At 54.8% G+C, this 18,718-nt stretch overlaps 1 protein-coding gene across 4 annotated transcripts in view; it reads right to left on the reverse strand.

Annotated features, from left to right (window-relative positions):
• Nucleotides 1–6,825: 6,825 nt before the first annotated feature.
• Nucleotides 6,826–18,718, reverse strand: part of IGDCC3 (immunoglobulin superfamily DCC subclass member 3) — a 42,887-nt gene continuing 30,994 nt past the window's right edge. For 3 of the 4 annotated variants that reach the window (XM_045067427.1, XM_013059517.2, XM_004758673.3), the window contains 12 exons: nucleotides 15,443–15,587; nucleotides 14,996–15,126; nucleotides 14,463–14,600; nucleotides 13,026–13,184; nucleotides 11,677–11,842; nucleotides 11,148–11,395; nucleotides 10,802–10,966; nucleotides 10,362–10,553; nucleotides 10,102–10,206; nucleotides 9,457–9,595; nucleotides 9,096–9,315; nucleotides 6,826–8,815 (listed from right to left, as the gene is read on the reverse strand). In XM_045067427.1, the coding sequence (XP_044923362.1) occupies nucleotides 8,591–8,815; nucleotides 9,096–9,315; nucleotides 9,457–9,595; nucleotides 10,102–10,206; nucleotides 10,362–10,553; nucleotides 10,802–10,966; nucleotides 11,148–11,395; nucleotides 11,677–11,842; nucleotides 13,026–13,184; nucleotides 14,463–14,600; nucleotides 14,996–15,126; nucleotides 15,443–15,587 (2,033 nt within the window). In that variant the 3' untranslated portion in view covers nucleotides 6,826–8,590. The remainder of the gene's footprint in view (nucleotides 8,816–9,095; nucleotides 9,316–9,456; nucleotides 9,596–10,101; nucleotides 10,207–10,361; nucleotides 10,554–10,801; nucleotides 10,967–11,147; nucleotides 11,396–11,676; nucleotides 11,843–13,025; nucleotides 13,185–14,462; nucleotides 14,601–14,995; nucleotides 15,127–15,442; nucleotides 15,588–18,718) is intronic. The other variant, XM_045067428.1, reaches the window with a different exon arrangement.

An 18,718-nucleotide genomic window follows, 5' to 3' on the forward strand; every position in this document is an offset into this window, starting at 1 on the left:
ATGTAGATAGTCTGCAGTAATTTTATTCACGCCGGGCAGTCAGTTCACTGAGGGCCTGGCCTGCCTCCCTTGTAGGAGTCTGAGCACATCTTAGCTGCGAGCCCCCATAGCTGTAATCCTCACCCATTCCACAGGGTGGCAGCAAAACCCTCTGGTCCCAGCCCTTCTCCCAGGAGACCCTCTTCCAAGCGGGGATCCAGCATCCAGAAGCTTCCTGGGCTGTACGTAGGCCAGGCCAGGTGCAGAGGTCTGTCCCTTCAAGCTTACTTTCGTTTTTACCCCACTCTTCTTCCACTTGGGGTCACCTTGCCCTGCCCACCTCAATTTCTCTTCCTGTAACAGTGGGATCACTTGAACACAAACTGCACGCTTCCCCCTATTACAAACTCACTGAGTCCTTTCAGCTTAAAAAAAAAAATTATTATTTTTAACTTTTTAATTATTTTTTAAAAGATTTATTTATTTATTTTAGAGAGAGAACGAGCCTGGGAGGGGCAGAGGGAGAGGGAGAGAATTTCTGGCAGACTCCCCGCTGAGTGCAGGGCCCCCACATGAGGCTTGATCTGAGGACCCTGAGATCATGACCTGAGCGGAAACCAAGAGTCAGATGCTCAAGGGACTGAGCCATTCAGGTGCTTCCATCTGCTGCTGCTTCTTTTTTTGTTTTTTTTTAATGACAGATTATCAAAATGTAATTCATATACCATACAACTCACCCATTACAGTGGGCAACTTAGTAGTTCTTAGTATATTCACAAGGCTGTGCAGCCATCATCACAATCAAATTTAAAACATTCTCATCACTCCAAAAAGAAACCCTGTGTCCGTTAGCACTCATTCCCCATTTTCCCCTAACCCCAGCCCTAGGCAACCACTTGATTCTTCTTGGTCTTTATGGATTTGCCTATTCTGGGCATTTCCTCCAATGGAACCATACAATATGTGGTCTTCTGTGGCTGGCTTCTTTCACTTAATGTCACATTTTCTGGGTTCCCCCATTCTACTGCTAAATAATATGCTAGCATATGGCTATACCACATTTTGTTTATCCGTTCATCAGCTGGTGGACATTTATTTCTACTTTTTTATCACAGATCTTATAGCTATGAGCATCGACGTATAAGTTTTTGTGTACACTATACACTGAGGAATGGAACTGCTGGGTCATCTAGTCACTATACGTCCAGCCTTTTGAGGAATGAGCACTGCTTTTCACAACGGCTGTACCATTTTACCCTCCCACGGGCAACGTATGAAGGTGTGGAGTTCTCCATATTCTCCACAGCACTTAACAGTATGTGACTTTTTTATTCTAGCTATGCCAGTGGGAACAGAGTGGTATCTCATTGGGGTTTTACCTTTTTTTTTTAAGATTTTATTTATTTATTTGACAGACAGAGATAACAAGTAGGCAGAGAGGCAGGCAGAGAGAGAGAGGAGGAAGCAGGCTTCCCACTGAGCAGAGAGCCCGGGGCTTGATCCCAGGACCCTGAGATCATGACTGGAGCCGAAGGCAGAGGCCTAACCCACTGAGCCACCCAGGTGCCCTGGGGTTTTATTTCTTATTTATTTAATGTGCTATTGGCCATTTGCATCTCTTCTTTGCAGAAATGTGTATTCCTTTTTTTAATTTTTATTTTTTTTTTAATATTAAGTAATCTCTGCACCCAATGTGGGGGTCAAACTAACGACCCCAAGATCAAGGATTGCATACTCTACCAACTAAGCCAGCCAGGTGCCCCACCTTTGCCCATTTTTAAATTGAGTTACTTGCCTTTTTATCATTGGGTTATTTTTATTGAGTTCTGAGTTCTTCATATATTCTAGATTCAAATCCCTTACCAGAGATATGACTTGCGAATATTTTCTCCCAACCTGTGCTTGCTTGTCTTGGTACTTTCTTGGTGGTGTCATTTGAAGCACCAAGTTTCTAGTTTTGATGATGTTCAAATGTATCTATTTTTCCTTTTCTTAACTGTACTCCTGGCATTATGTTAATTTTTGCCTAATCCAAGTTTACAAATGCATACGTCTATGTTTTCTTCTATGTGTTAGCTTTCACATTTAGGTTTTTGCTCACTTTTTTTAAGATTTTATTTATTTATTTGACCGAGAGAGCCAGAGAGAGCAAGCATGAGTGGGGGAGGGGCAGAGGGCGAGGGAGAAGCAGGCTTCCCACTAAACAAGGAGCCGGATGTGGCACTCCATCCCAGAACCCTCAGATCATGACCTGAGCCGAAGGCAGACACTTAATGACTGAGCGACCCAAACACCCTGGGTTTTGCTCCATTTAAATTTTGTTTTTTTTTTTACATGGTGTGAGGAAAGGGTCCAAATGCATTCTTTTTTATGTGCATATCCACTTGTCCAATTGTTGAAAAGTCTCTTCTTCCCCATGAGTGGTTTTGACACCCTTGCCAAAAATCAGTTTATATGTGAGGGTTTATTCCTCGGCTCTCAATTCTATCCCGTTGGTCTCTTTGTCTTTCCTTATGTTAGTACCCCACAGTATTCATTACTGTAGTAAACCTTTGTAGTAAGCTTTGAAATCAGGAAGTGAGCCTCCCAACTTTGTTCTTCTTTGTTCTTTGTATTTCTTTCTTTTTTTTTTTTTTAAAGATTTTATTTATTTATTTGACAGGCAGAGATCACAAGTAGGCAGAGAGGCAGGCAGAGAGAGAGAGGAAGGGAAGCAGGCTCCCTGCTGAGCAGAGAGCCCAATTCGGGACCTGATCCCAGGACCCTGAGATCATGACCTGAGCTGAAAGCAGAGGCTTTAACCCACTGAGCCACCCAGGTGCCCCTGTTCCTTGTATTTCCACACTATTTTTAGGTTAGCTTCTCAGTTTCTATAAAGAAGCCAGCTGAGTCAACAACCCTTTGAGGTAGGAGCATCTTATCCCGATTTTACAGATGAGAAAACTGAGGCCTAAAGAAGTCAAGTCAGCTCCTCATAGTCGCGTGATTAGGAAATGGCTGAGCCCATTGTTGAGACCTCATCTGTCAGATGCCACCTGGGCCAGACCCCCACCTCAGCTGCAGGGGTTGCCACGCTTCTCACTAAGAGACAGAGCTCAGCATTCTCAACAACAGTGCATAAGCTCTGGGCTACCTCCCGGGAGGCAAAAGGCTGTTTCTGGCCAGTGAGCCACCAGCTGGAGTTAGAGAAGGTCCCCCATAAGGTGGCACATGAGGAGAGCATGGCAGAGAAATCACTCCTTCTCCTGCGGCTCCAGTTCTCTCTACCCAAGCCGTAGCCCCAGTAACTGGGGGGGCTTAGTCACGGGAGAGATGGCCCCAAACTTCCAGGCACAAAACTCCCCTGTTGTTTAACCCAAGTTGGTACCGTACTAGCCAGGGATTGGCCAAAGAGTTTGTCCTTTGTAGCTTCCCGACAGCGTCCCCAGCATCCCAGTTAGATGTCCTGTTCCTGCTTGCCTGTCTCCAATAGTTCCTGAGTGGGTCGTGGGGATACAAATTGTGTTGTGGGAAGCCAGATCATAAGGCAAGGAAGTAAGTGCAGGGACCTGCACAGCACAGGACATGATAGGCATTCAGGGGAGAAGGAGCCCTGGGCTGTGGACATTTTGGAGTGAGGGTCAGGGCCAGGCCCTGCAGTGTGGCAGTGGGCACATGGCACAGGGTGACTATGTGTGTCCTTGGGAGATCCAAGTCCAGGGTACATCCCTCTTGAACCCAAGGAGCAAGGTCTTCCCCCTCTGGGCAACCTGGCTCCCGTGGGCCTTTTCTCCACCATTCCTCTCCTCTCCCCTTTCGTGCCCTGGGTGGCCCCAAGAGAGCCAGGGAAGCAACAGAGTTCTCAAATCAGACCCTATAAACCTCTTTGTGAGAGAGATGTGGGTCTAGATCTCCCCCTGTGTGACCTTGGCCTGAACCAGCTTTGGATGTTCCCACTCCTTCATTTACCATTTCCAATCCAGATCCCCCTTTCCCCCTCCTGAGCAAGACGACTCCCTGCCCCACCACCCTTTCTCTCCCTGTCCTTCCCTCTAGGCTCTGGAGCACAGTCCAGTTTTGAGGGTCTGAGTAGAAAGGGCTCCGGGCAGGGTGTAGCCATCCCAGGTCCCAGCCCTGGCCCTGCCTCTAACTTCTCTGTCCCCTTGAGCTACTCCTGCTCTGCATCTGTCTCATGAGAGAGACTGTGGTCCTTTCCAGTGCTGGCATTATGAACTCTACCAACCCAGGCTGGTGGAGCTCTTAGGCCCGAACCTGCCTCCTTGGCCCCTTTACTGCTTGTGGAGAGGGAGCAGGCCATGGTATTCACGGGGCCCCCCGTGGCCTCAGGACTGAACACCAGGATCCCTCTTCACTGACGGTAGGGATGTGACCCAAAAACAGGGCTTGTGTAGGCGTCAGGAGCACCCCTGTCCTCCTGCAGCCCCAGCAGCAGCCCCTTCTAGCTGGGCCCTCTTGGGGATAGCTTCTTGCTCAGCCAGCAACCCCCCCCACGGTGTCCACATGTTCTCCACCTGTCCCCTGAAGGGGTCCTGTGATAGTTTTAGAGCTGGTTCATAATGTTGACTGTACTCCCGTCGGATAGGGCTGGCCGCAGTGACTTCTAATGAATGGAGCAAGGCAGAAGTGACACCACGCGCAGTCCGCAGTTAGATTAGAAGTGATGACGCAGCTTTGGCCTGGCTCTCTTTAGTCCCCTGTCATTGGACCCCAGCCACCATGCTTTGAGGACGCCCAGGCCACTTGGAGAGGCCACGTGGGGGTGTGGGGCCCACAGCCAGCACCAGCCACCTAACATGAGAGCCAGCGAGCCTTCAGACGAGTCCAGCCCCAGGCTTCAAGCCGCCTGATGCCCAGTAAAGCAGACAACTCTCCTGCTGAGCCCCACCCAGACTGCAAATGTCCAACCAAAACAGATGTTAGATCAAGCCACTAAGTTGTGAGGTGGACTGTGACCCAGCATTAGACCACTGGAGCTAGTTGCAAGCCCAGGCGGTGGCTGCTTCCTGCCCCAGGACTGTGTGTGTGTATAGGGACCCGTGTCTTCAGCCTGAGGCCATGGGACTATTTGAGATCAGGAGCCAGATTCCAGGCAGGCACGCCCCCCCCTCACCCCCTACCTTCCACTCCCAGCTTTGATGCCTATTTCTGCTAATCTTCCTAATTGGAACCCTGCTTCCCTTTACCTTAGCTTGGAACAGGCCCTGCCTGAATTTGCATGTGATTTGTATGCAATTTGCATACATCTCTGCGGGTCATACAGGGTGGTTTCTTAACATTTCCAGATGCCTCCCTGGGGAAGGTAGTAGCATCTTGGACTCTTGGAGGGAACAGAGACACTGGGGGTTCATCTCATCTACTCCCATCCCTGCAGGATCTGCTTGACCAGACGACAAACCCAGCACCTTCTCAGGCAGCCCTCGGATGGCTGGTGGTGTTGAAGAATTTCTGTGTTACAAAATTCTGCGTTAAGAAAGGTAAGGTATTATGTTGCTATTTGGGCTTGGTTCTTTTCTCTGAGAAAATCAGGGCAAGTCATCCACTTCCCCCAGAGACTCAGGACAGGTACCATGGCGGCCTCAGGCTTCTTTTTCTCAGTTCAATGTCCACACACCATCACTGTTTCTGGCCTGACCTGCAGGCCTCTTCTACAAGTGCCAGGACAGGGACTTTTAAATGTTCTTTTAGGAGCAGAACCCTGTTTTCTCTCTCACGACCCTGAGGTCATGACCTGAGCCAAAATCAAAAGTTGGATGCTTAACTTACTGATCCCCCCAGGCACCCCCAGAACGCTGTTTTCAAATGAAATCTCACGAAGAGCCCAACATACAAGATACAAGTGGGGTTGTTCTTGTTGAGAATGAACAGGGAGAGTAGAATCTTCCTGCAGAGAGGCTCACCCCCAAACCCCTCGCCAGAGCTGGAGAAGCCCAGCTTGCAAACCACTGTCCTGGTTTGCTCCTTGCAAAATGGACCTCTGGGTACAGAGCGCAGCCCTGTAGACCTGTGGAGATTCCCATTGGCCCTCCATTTGCACAGTAGAGGCAACACTGACATTCTAAGCAGTTGTATTGCACCACTGTCCTTTACAAGGCTTGAGGCCCACTGAGACCTCCAGATTTTTGTCAGCACAACCACCTTAAAGCCCAGTCTCTTTTGGCCTATCCTAAGCTTTGTCAGCTCCAGACACCTGGCTTCAGGAGCCTGAACTGAGGAGCAGACAGGGAGGAATGGAGAGGCCTGGCCAGGAGTTATGGCTATATGGCCTGGAAAGAGTCACTACAGCCAGATCCTGCTCCTCAGTTGTAGCCTGGAGTCAAAAATAGTCCCTCTTGGGGGCACCTGGGTGGCTCAGTGGGTTAAGCCTCTGCCTTCCACTCAGGTCATGATCTCAGGGTCCTGGGATGGAGCCCTGTATCAGGCTCTCTGCTCAGCAGGGAGCCTGCTTCCCTCTCTCTCTCTCTGCCTGCCTCTCTGCCTACTTGTGATTTCTGTCAAATAATAAATAAATAAAATATTTAAAAAAAAATAGTCCCTCCTGGTAGACAATGCATGAGCAGTACCTGGCTCAGTATGGAGGGACTGGTCTCAGATTCCTCACTGCCAGCTAAGGAGGTACAGAGCTGCGGTCTGTCTAGACTGTCTACTTCCCAGAAAGGTTGTGGGGACCCAAGGACACTCCCTCCATGTGGAGGCCAGGGTGCATGGTGCCTGTAAGTGGTACACAGGGAGCGGCTGTTATTCTGGGCTCTGGCCTTGGGAGGGTCAGCCTGCCCCACTATGGGCCACCCTAATCCCAGCACTCCCACCCTTCCCCAGGACCTGACACAGCCATCAAAAAACTCAAGGTTCACTTTGGCAACAGGACTTTATTCAGTCAAAATGAGTCGAGTGTGACAAAAGTCAGGTCAAGTCAGGCCAGGCGGTTCCAACCCCAGACCACTCTTCCCATGGGAGAAGGGGTTTCCAGGATACTGGGAGTGCCGAGAGGCCAATGCAGGGACAGAGGGGGTACTGTGTGGGAGTTTTGAGGGCCTTTGGCACAGGCCCAGCATTTGGGAGAAGGGGCAGACTGCCCTTTCCGAATCCACACGGACATGACGCCAGTCTTCTAGGAAAACACCACAAATTCTACCTTCTTCATCTAATTAACTAAACTTGGGGGAGGAGGGTTCCCTAGAGGGTTAGGGATCAGGGACTTTATGGTCTAATCTCAGACTTAAGGAATACACTTATTATTTTTTTCTCCTTTAAAAAAAAGTTTTCCTTCTATTTAAAAAAATGAGTTAACCAAAAATAGGTCTTTGTTTCCTTTTTTTTCCCTTCCTACTTTAAGTATTTCAAAAAACACCACAACAGAAAAGAGAAACAAGAAGTCACAAGAACATAAATCTTTAAACACACCTTGTATAAAAATATCTTCCAGCCACATCTGCTGACAGTGGTCGTTCCACTGTCCAGGGGTTGGGTCAGGCCGGCTGTGTCCCATGGGCTAGGGGGCCAGGCCACGTCTGCCAGGGAGCCTCCCGACCCAACACCCACACACAGCGGTCACACACACAGAACATTCCAGAGGACAGCCTGCTCCAAGGGCTCTGGGGCCAGACGGGATAGGAGGCAGGCTTCAGCGCAACACCCCACCCTCGGAAGGCCCAGGCAGGAAGCCGGCTGTGGGGATCCCAGTCAAGGATCAGTTGGCAGAGAGGGTCGAAACCGGAGTGGGCAGAGGAGACAGGGCGGAGCGGTGGCAGCAGCCTGCTGGATGGTGTGTGGAGCGACAGACGTCAAGGAACACATTTCCTCTCATTTTTGGCTTTTTTTTTTTTTTTCACATTTTCTTTGACTAATTCCATCTTTATTTCTGTAGGTCCTGAGAGGCCCACTGTTGGTGACTTAGCCTCTGGCCTCCTCTCTCAGGAAGGGGTAGAAGGTCTCGGGCAGGAAGAGGAGCCAGGAGGAGGGTCCAGTGATACAACACAGGCCCGGAGAGCTGGCGAGCCTTGAGGTAGATGTTTTCTTTCACACCTGGAAATGGGGAAGTGCTTTTTTTTTTCTTTTTTTTTTTTTTTTCTTTTTTCAATTCTGGATAATAATCTGGGGAAGGAGAGGGGGGGTGCCCCTATAGGGGCTTGAGGTAGGAATGCATTTGGGGCTTTGTGGGGTGGGGGTGCTGAGGCCACAGCCCAGCTCCCTCAAGAACATTCATTCCGGCTGAGGTAGGTACTGAGAGCCAAATAGCAAAAATCCATCCTGAGAAAACAAGGTCGGTGGAGGGTGACAGTGCCAGGGGCCCTGCCACGGCAAGGACGTGTTTTTGGAGTCTAATTCATCTTTCTTTCTTTCTTTTAAAGGAAAACATTAGTTCAGTTCCATGTCATATGGATATGAGGCAGAGGTGAGCAGGGACATTAGTCCAAGGGAGAGGTTCCTGCAGGAACCCCTCCAGGTCCTAGGGGGGGGGAATCCCTGCTGAGGCTACTTTTAGGTCTTGACCCCCTAAGGGTGTCAGGACAGAAATGCTGGGAAGCCCCATCCGAGTCCCACATGACAGGAGAAATCTTGCCTTTGACCTGAGAATGGGGGGTTGCCCCCTCCAGAGCCTGCCAGACACTGGCTACTGTCCCGAGCGAGCTGGCTGGGCAGCTGGTGCCATCGGAGGCCGGGTAGCCTGTCCTTCACCGAGGCGGCCATGGCATACATCCTGGGGTGGCAGGGAGGCTGCAGGGCCTGCGCTGGGGTCCTTGGCTTCTGACACCATCTCCTCCAGAAGGCTGAATCCCTCAAGTGGCAGCACGGAGAACTGGGTCTCCTCACACAGGGCAGGGTCCCCGGGATCCTGCTGGAGCAAGAGCCAGTCCGACCAGCATCAGCATGAGGGTCAGAGCCCAAAGCCCCCAGCCAGAGGGTCAGAGCCCAAAGCCCCCAGCCAGAGGGTCAGGCCCTGCCCCCAATCCCACTCGGGACTCTGGGCCACCCTGCCTGGTTCAGGCACTCAGAGAGCAGCACCGGCCCAAGCTCTGTACCTGGAGCTTAGTGAAGGCCAAGGACCCTGGCTTATGAGCAAGGTGAAGGGAGGGCAAGACTGGGAGGTAGTCTGAACCTGGGATGGGCTCACTCACCATGGGGCTGGGGCCAGGTCTGGAGTCTGGCCGCCCCGCTGCCCCAGCTGGGGGGAACAGCTGTTCCAGTTCTTTCAAGTCCACACGCTTCTTATCTCGGCCCAGCTGGCCCTGCTCTCCCTGGCCCGCCCCATTCAGTGCCAGGATGCTAGGATCCCTTGGGCTCCGGGGGCCCTGAGGAGGGGAGAGCTGGTTTTCTACATCCTTACACAAGAGGACCCTAAGGGGTGAGCCAAGAATTAGGAGGAGGCTTTGGGGGGGGGAGCAAAAAGAGAAGGCTGGACACAGTGAGCTCCAACTCTGCTTTCCCCTGCGCCAAGGCCTTCTCTGGGCTACCCCCACCCTCCTGCCTGGGACCCACCTGCCCCTTTGGCCGAACAGGAGGAAGAGGACACAGAAGATGATGCAGGTGACCCCGATGTGGATGCCGATGACAATGCCTGTGGTGGACGTCTGGTTACTGGGCTCCTCCTTCCGGCAGTCGCACGGTGGGCTCAGGGCTACGGGCAGGGGAAGGGAGGGAGCTGTGGCTCTCTGGCCCGAAGCCCCTGTGGACACCCAGCGTCTGGGGGCTCCTCCTTCCTCAGCTGTACCTGCCTCCATGTCTACATCCCCTTTGCCCTTGGGACCCCAGCCCAACCTTTTTTGGGGTCTCTTTACAAGTTACTGAGTACTAACTTTGTGCCCAATACTGGGAATAACACTTTTACACCATTGATGAAAGGACCATTTGATCCTTACCATGGCTTTATAAAGTCCCTGTTTTATAGAGGACAAAATTGGAGCTCAGAGAGGTTAAATAATTTGCCCACGGTCACACAGCTAGAATGTCATACCGTCGAATCTCAAACTCAGCTCTAGGCCCTTGTTCTCAAGGGCTCCATGTGTGGTTACACTCTCCCACCTTCCCAGTATCCCTGTCCCCCTCCTGCCCCCGCTCCCTCCCAGAGCCTGGCCTCCCTTCCTGAGCACCACTTTTGAGTCCCACAACCCCTCCCCAACCTACCTGTCCTCTCAGAGGCTCCCCTCAAGGACACGAAGCGGACTGTGGCATTGCCCTCCCCGTGCTGGTTGTAGGCAAGCAACTTCACCTCATACACTGTAGTGGGGTCTGAGGGAAAGGCAGTGCTGTGCTGAGTGACCTCCCCAGGCCCCAGTGGCAGCTCTGGTGCAGCAGGGCAACAGAGGTGACCCCTGCACCCCACCTCCTGGCACCAGGCACTGCACTCCTGCCCGGTCCCCCAGCGCGGTCTGCGTCCGGCTCACCAAGCTGGCTGAGGTTGTAGGAGGAGGTGGTTGCAGGCAGCAGGATGGGGCCGGTGAAGGAGGCTCTGCTCGCTGGGCGGTAGAACAGCTTGAAGCCTCCCTCGTGCTGGGCCAGCCGGGGCCACGGCTCCCACAGCAGCTGCAGGGACGAGCTGCCCACGACCCGCACCGACAGCGGGGGAGGGGCAGGGGCTGAGGGCAGAGGAGGCTGAGATGTGAGGGGGTGGCCCCCCGGGACCCTGACCCCACGAGCCTAGCAGTTCCTCTCTGACCCAGGGCCTCTGCTTGCTCAAGGACACCTTTACGTGAAATGGAAAAGGACGCCCCTTCCTCAGGTAGCCCCAGACCCCACTCGGCCTCTGGGGCCAGGCTTCCGCTGGTGGAGCGGGGTGAGCAAGCTTGCATGCACTGTTGCTGATTGTGCGGCACCCAGGCCTCACCTTCACCCAGGGTGCTGGTCAGCACAGGGGCAGAGGCGGAGCTGGCCCCCCTCGGCGTGTAGGCCTTGATGTAGAAGCTGTAGGCAGTGGAGGGCTCGAGGTCGCTCACCAGGTGCTGGAAAGTGCTCTTGCTGACTGCCTCCTGGTACTCCAGCTCCGGAGGGTCTGGGGAGGTGAAGGGGAGGGCAGAGTAAGCCACGTGAGGGAGTCCTACCAGCACTGGTGAGATGAGGGCATCCAAGGTACAGGGAGGACAAGGGAGGGAAGGGGTTGGGTCAGGACACTCAGGATTGAAAGGGATGATCAACAGGGACTAAAAAGAAGGGGCTACAGAGTTCCCACTCACCAGCAGCCTTCCTGATGTGCAGGACATAGCCAATAATCTCCTTGGTGTTGACCAGGGGTTCATTCCAGGACACGCGGACCTCAGTGGATGACACGGAGACCGCCTGTACATTGAGGGGGGGCCCAGGCAGCCCCTCAGCCCACAGCACGGTCAGCCTGGCACTGGCCTGGGAGGAGCCAGCACTGTTCTCGGCCACACACTGGTAGATGGCCTCGTCCTCAGGGCCAATTCCAGAAATTGTCAGAGTGCTGCAGGGGGAGGGAGAACCTTAGATCCCAGAGTATCCCTGAAGTCTGGCCAGAACACCCCATTTGAGAGATGGAGAAACTGAGCCCCTCCAGAAGGCAAAGAACTTGTCTGAGGTCCCTCTAAGTCAGGGGCAGACCTCAAACTCAAACCCACGCCTCAGGATCCAACTTAGCTCTCTTTCCCCACAGAAGGGCAGAGCCTGCTCAGGTCATTCATCCAGGCCCCCTTCCCCACATCTTTCCCTCCATCTTTCCCTGTTCTCACCCCCCCACACACATGCCTGTTGTTGTTCTTGAGCCTGACGTGGCCTCCCGGCCCCAGCACCTGTCCGTTCTTCAACCATGTGACATGAGGGGGCGGCTCACCCTGGGCTTGGCAGGTGAACATGGCTGTGGTCCCAGCTGGCCTGGAGATGGACTGGGGGTGCTGGACAAACTCGGCTGGAGCTGGGGTGGGGGGCAGAGAGAAGTAGGAGCAGCCATGAGGGGTAGGTGGACGGGGACAAGACAGCCGTGAGTGAGGGGATGGGGAGGGTAGAGGGACAGGGCGGGCTCGTGCTGCACAGGTGTCCAGTCAGATCCTTTGAGAACCCTCCAGGTGGGGCCCGCCCTCCACCCCCTGCCCAGGCTGCAGGAGATGACAAGACGAGCCCCACCTCAACTGGCCCCAGAGAGGCAGACCCAGGAGAAGACTCCATTTTAATGACTATTTAAAAGACTGACATTTATATCCGAAAGCAATCAAGCTGAGCTCCCTGTTCAGGAAATTGTTAAATAAATAAATGTGCTAATAGGTTTGGCTGCACCTCGAAGGCTGTAATGACGGGGAGATGGATGAGCCTCAGCACCAGCTCCCCTCGCCCCTACATGCAATATCCCCCCCTCCTCCAATCCCAGGCCTCCAGCTTCCATTAACACCCGAGAAATGAAATGCTCCATCACTTTCATTTGGACAGATTAACGGCACATGGAATGCTAAACAAACAGGCATTTAAGTTCCTAATTCCCCTATCTCCCACCCCTTCCCCAGCTCTCTGGGCGGCAACCACCCCAGAAAGCCCCTGAATTTGGGATCCCAGCCCAGTCCATGGGGACAGTTGAGCCCCAGCGCAGGAGGATGGACAGGAGGACGTGATCAGCTTCAGAGGCTGACGCCCGCCCCTCCCCCTTTGCGCCCTCCCTTTGCATTGGAGACCAGCCGTGTTCGGGGCAGGAGCTAGGGTGTGAGTGTGAGAATGACAAACACCTGAGAGTGTGCAGGCAGGTGTGAGCGTGCAGGTGCCACATGTTTGTGAAGGAAAACAGGGACACGTGTGAAGAACACAGGGGTGGAGGAAGCAGGAGATTATAAAATGGGAATGACTGGTGGGGGGGTGGGGGTGGGGGAAATGGCACGGGCACCCAGAGAGGCAAGCAGCGGCCGATAACCTAGACAAGACCTGCATTCCCCTTCTCAGCACACGCCTCCCTGGACAAGAGGAGGGAGCTGCCTTTTGGCCTGGAGGCCTGGGGAGGGGCAGAGGTCAGGGTTGGGAGGTATCCAGGGCCCTGAGCTTGGGCCAGGCTTGGTGATGAAGCCAGGAACGAATGGGGCAGGAGGAGAGGGCTGTGGGGCGGGGGAGCTCCGTACCTTGTACCACCAGCCGGCCCTGCGCTGTTCTCCTCACCCGGGTGCCCGGCCTGTTGGCCGCGCAGACATAGACGCCAGAGTGCTGGACCGTCACGTCGGAGATGATAAGATTTCCAGTGCCCAGCACCTGGATGCCCTCCACCCCAATGGGGCGGCCATCTGGGGGTTGGAGGAAGAATGTGGAAGAGGACAAGTGAGGAATAGTCCAGATTGTTTGGCATTCCACCTGTGTTCCAGGGAGCCTTGATCTTTCACTTTGCACCCTTCCTCCCAAGCATCAAGGCATTGTGGAAGAAGCTGGAGCAGCCCTGAAAACTTGCCTAGCAGCAGAGACCTGGGCTCTAATTCTGGCATTTTCAGAGATTCGCGGGCATCCTTCAAGTTCCTTCCCCTAAGGGAATTAAGTGGTTTGGATTAGATGGGCGTTTCCCAGCCTGGTTTGTCTCTCTTGAAAATAGTTCCGTGCTCAAATTTTTCATTCCACTTGTGGACTGTCACACTGCCCTTTAATATAAAGGCTCTGAGAAGTCCCACAGCAAAGGGACCTGGTTAAATCTGTTTCCCAAAGTCGTTAGACGTTAGACCACCAAGCCATTCTTTCCTCCCTGTATGCTTTGGGAAATGTTGGACCAGATGGTCCTTGCAGTGCCTATGGGCTCCTCCTAATGGTGAGGCCACTCTTTCCAGCCTCTCCCAGGGACTGGGCCCTCCCCCCACCCAAGGATCAGATTAGCACAGTCAGAATGCAAGGAGACAGCTCCCCATTCAGGCGCTGAAGTGGTGAAATCTACTCCATTATCCTGCCTGCTGCCCCCTCCTTCCCCGATCACTCAGCTGCTACAATGTGGCACAGTCTCCTTGTGAATGCGACCCCACCCCATCCCCTCCAGACTCTCCTTCCCCTAGTGACCTTTCCGCTCAGACAATGTGGGCCCATCTGCACCCTTTCATTTCTCTCCTTCAGCTGCCTAGGGATTTAGGCTGGGGATTTAGGGGGCCAGGCTAGAGACTGGGGGGCCCGGAGACAGGGTGTGACAACTGGCTGAGATTTTGAGGGGTCTGGAGTAGCACTGCTGGGGAGTACAGCCACGGTAATGAGGGCAGGGCCACGCAGGAGGGAAAGGAACCTGGGGGAAGGAGAGCTGCCGAGGGTTTCTGGAGAGCCCGATGCCAGCAAGGCAGGACTGGCCCAACTGGATGAGGTAACCCAGGGAGCTAAGCCATCCACGCAGGGGGAGGGAGAATGTTGTGGGCAGGCCCACCTCCCCAGTCCTGCCAAGCAGAGGGAAGCTTACCCCTCCATAAGGCCCCAGAGAGCACAGACCCCCATGGAGAACAAACAGGATTCAAAGTCCCCCCCACAGCTGGGTGAGGAGACTGGCCTCCTAGGGGGTGGGACAGGGGTGGGAGAGGCAGGGGCTGTAGGACAAGGCTCACCCAGGCGGCTCCAGGACACAATGGGGCGCGGGTTGCCCGTGGCGACACACTCAAGCACAGCGGTCTGGTGCACTGTCAGGGTGAGGTTCTCAGGCCCCACGAGAATCACTGGCTCCTTGTAGGCCCCAGAGCCCGAGCCTGGCAGGAAGAGGCCATGTTTTTTAACTTCAGCTGTGACCCTTCCCACCTCATCCTGCCCACAACCCAGAACATGTGGAGTGGGGAACAAGATCCAGCCCGGACACCAGGTCCTATGGGCCAGAGAGGGATGCTAGGGGTCCTGGGGCCTTGCACACCTCCATCCCACTGCTCCAGTCCCTGCAGGGCCCTCTAGCAATGGGAGAGCCCTGGGGTGAGCAGAAGAAGGGCTTCCCCAGGGAGAGCTGAGCCAGAGAGCGGGCTGCATTCCTCCTGAACCCACTCACGCGCTGTGAGTGGAGGTCTCCAGGGCTCAGCTGAACAGGGACTGATCTGAGAGTGAGAAGTCAGGGGGCTGGTGAGGGGCAGAACTAGTCAGAGCAAAAGACCCTCACCTGACACGGTGAGCCTGGCCCCGTGGCTGACCCGGACGCTGGCAATATTCGAGGCCACGCAGTGGAAGACACCGCTGTCCTCAGCCCGAAGTCCTGTGATCTGCAGGACCCCCTTGGGCAGCAATGTGTACCTGTTTTGAGGCGGGAGGCACAGCTGACCACCAGCACAACCATGGGTACCATCAGTCACAGGGACACTGACATCACAGACACTGCTCGGTCCCCAGGCGCTGTCTCAAAGTCACCGTCATCCTCACAGATACACAGTGGGACTCTCGCGCCAGCCTTGACGACAACCACGCACAGTCCTCATGGATCAATCGACCAGCCTTGAATCTGGGCCGTGCTGGCCACCCAGACACTTGATCTCAACATGGCTGCAGAAGCACCACCCTGGAGGCTGCCCGCCTCTCTGTCTTCCCTCCAGTTCTCCCACGAATACCTTACCTCTCGTTGTCCGTGTCAATGGGGACTCTGTTCTTCTCCCACGTGATCAGGGGTTTGGGAAGCCCATGGATTTGGCACTGGAAGCGGGCCACACCACCCTCCTCTCCCACGGTGGCCTGGGGATGCACGTGGAAATCCGACATGGCTGGTGAAAAGGAAGGACGTGTGTATGGAAGAGGCACACTGCTGAGGGGCCAGGGGCAGAGGGGTGGGGGGGTTCACAGTCCCATGTTCTGGAGCCTTGGACCTCACCGCCCCCGCACCTCGGGGAGGGGGGCTGGGAGTTTTCCTGGAGCTGGCAGACACGGGGCAAAGGTTTGGGGCAGGGAGGACACACCATCACTGACCCTGCCTCCCATCAGAAGAGGCATCTCCCCTGGTATATGGCTGGGACATGCTGAGAAAGGTCTGGACAAAGTGTCAGACAACAAGCCTCTAACAAGGAGATCTTGGGCTGGTGATCCACAAAGTCCCTGTTCCCAAGTCCTACTCCCACTGTTTCAGCTGCTTTCAGATGTATCTTTATGAACTCCCCCTAAGGCATCAAAGGCCTGGGTATTATGCTGCCTGGTTTACAGAATAGGAAATGGAGGTCCAGAGAGGGGAAGTGGTTAGTCCCACGGAGCCCAGTGGGGACACCAGTCATCAGACCCTGCTTACCAGCACCCAGCAGCCCCCCCCCTTTTTTTTGCCTTTCCTCAGCAGCCCCATCCCCAGCTCTGGATCCACAGCGTCGGGATGCACCCCAAGAGGGTGAGAGGGTGGTATATCCATCCAAGGTGACAGCCTCTCAGAATACTGTCAGACCTACAATCTGCATTTCAATGTGTCATAAATATTCAGGGACTCCCCTCCCCACCTTTTGGGGATCTGAACTGCTTGAACTCTGGTCTGAAGAGGCTGGGCCAGAGGGGCTATGGTGCACCCCCCCCACACCCCACTTTTAGGCTAGTTAAGTGTCCCTACCCACCCTCATTCCCACCCATCCCCCACCCACCCCCCACCCGGCAGCCCAGGGAAGGTGCCCCTCCCACGCGGGTTCCCAGCTTCAGCACTGGGGCTGCGATTTCATTAAAATCCACTTTGCTTCAAGTGCGGGAAGGCAGCTCACCATCTGTCCAGGCAGGCAGCCCCTCCCCTCCGGCACTCCATCAACTGGGACAGTTGTCCCCTCCCAGAAGGAGCCCTCCCCTGACAGCAGCAGCACTGAGGGCACTGGAGCCCATCCTGGTTCCTACCCTTGGCTCACTGGTGAGGGTGGGCACACCCCATCTCAGGTCCCCTCAATCCCCCCGCTTGTTCTGGACTCCAGGGCAGCCCCCAAAGGCTGAGCCTTTGTGCCCTTCTTCTCAGAGTCTCTCGGGACTGACTCTTCTGAGGCGCATTCTCCAACTCATTTGCATGTGGTTCATTAAATATAAACATGCATAAACCCCCGCCCGGCCTCCTCCTCCTCCTCAGTCGTGGCCTCCTGGGAGTGCAGCTGATGGGTGTGAGCAGCTCCTTGTACACGTGTGCAGGGTTGTGTTTTCTGGGAGGACGCGGCTGCCCACATATCTGGTCAACGTGTCCAGGATATGCGTGGGGGTTTTGTAGATCTCAGCTCCCATGTCCCTTTATAAAGTGTGCTTGGGGGAGGGGGCCCTGTCGGAGCAGGAGGTGGGGGCAAGTACCCTGCTGGTGTCCCCATCAGACTTGGTGAGGGGGTCCCTGGAGAGCACTGTGAGGTCAGCTTGCCCTGTCTCGGGCCAAAGGCTGTGTTTGGTCAGTCCTGGGGCTTGCGACAGGGGGACTGAGGCCCTGCTGGGTGCCCTCTACCACTTCTAGGCCTCAGCCTCCAGGAGGGCAGGGCTGGACATGGGCCTCGAGCGTGGAGAGGGCACCCAGGCTCCTGACTTGGCTGCCTGTACGCCCAGGGCTCTGCCCATTCAGGAGCCAGGGAGCAGCCTGCCCCCTCCTCGCTCCAGCTGGAGAGAGGCTCCAAGTCCCCCAGGGATCTGGGGCGGGGCCTGATGGCTCTGCTGACTACAGATGCCGGCTTATTAAGGAACGGGCTCCTTTTGTGTTGCTAGCCCCAGCCTGGGCTCCCTGGGGGCGCCTGGAGTGAGAAGCCGGGGAGGAGAGGACTAGGGCTAGAGCTGCTGCTTCACAGGGTGCTGGGGATGGAGAAAAATCTGGCCTCCACCGTCTCACCCCTTCCTCCTCCCCTCAAAACCAAACAAGGACAACAGCACGGGCTGAGTATGTGGCGGAGGAAAACGCTCAAGCAGGAAGTGGTCACAGGTAAGAAGCCAACCCAGGACTCTTCACACAGTGGACAACAGGATTCCTAACGGTCCCCTGGATTCTGCTGAGCCCCCTCTGCCCAGGGCTCTCCCCATTTCCCTCCCACCAGAGCCGCCCCCCGTGCGGTCCCTCCCTATCAACGCTACTAACTGCGGCTCTCCCTCCCCACCAACATGTCCTCAAAGGGCAGTTTTGCCTTTAAAAGTACCTGAGAAGCACGAATCTGAAAGCCAACCCCTTCGTTTTCTGGAGGGGTCACTGAGCGCAGGCCCTGTGCAGGGGTCCCTTAATTCTCCAGCAACTTTGTCACTTTGTCACTCTCCAAAGGCAGGCAACCCCAGGGTGGACTGCAGTTCAGACCAGCCTCTTCTCTTGGGTTGGGGGTTGGCACCATGTTGCAGGGGGAGGGAAGAGAAGGAGCCTCAGCAAGACGGTCTCTCCGTCCCACCCCTGGCTACACAGAGGTGGCTGCAGTAGGAGGGGGTGCTCTTCTTGATTTGAGGCTCCTTCTTGCTTCCCCTTCCTCACCCCCCTGCCCAGCCCTCCAGGCAGCCCTGTCTATTCCTTAGATGTCCAAGGGGGGTTGCCCTGAGACAAGGGGTGGCAGCGGTCCCCTCATCTGTAAACGAAGGGCCCTTCCAACCAGGACTCCCACTGCCTCCAGAAACAGGCTCTTGTCCACATCCACAATCCTGCATTCACCCCTCGTTCACAGGCAATTTTTTTTTTCTTTAGCAAGTGGGAGAAAGATTCTAGGGGCCACTTGGGTCTCCTCCCATCTCTCAGGGTGGGGCCAGTTTGGTTCCCAAGTCTGTCTGTTTAGCCATCAGAGAAATTCAAATCAAAACCACATTGTTACCACCTTCCACCAGTTAGAATGGCAAAACTCAACAAGGCAAGAAACAAGTGATGGAGAGGTTGTGGAGAAAGGGGAACCCTCTTCTTACACTGTCGGTGGGAATGCAAGTTGGTGCGGCCACTTTGGAAAAG

The sequence above is a fragment of the Mustela putorius genome, unplaced genomic scaffold, assembly GCF_011764305.1.
Source record: "Mustela putorius furo isolate JIRA1106 unplaced genomic scaffold, ASM1176430v1.1 tig00003896_pilon_pilon_pilon, whole genome shotgun sequence".
In the NCBI taxonomy this organism is placed as follows: domain Eukaryota; kingdom Metazoa; phylum Chordata; class Mammalia; order Carnivora; family Mustelidae; genus Mustela; species Mustela putorius.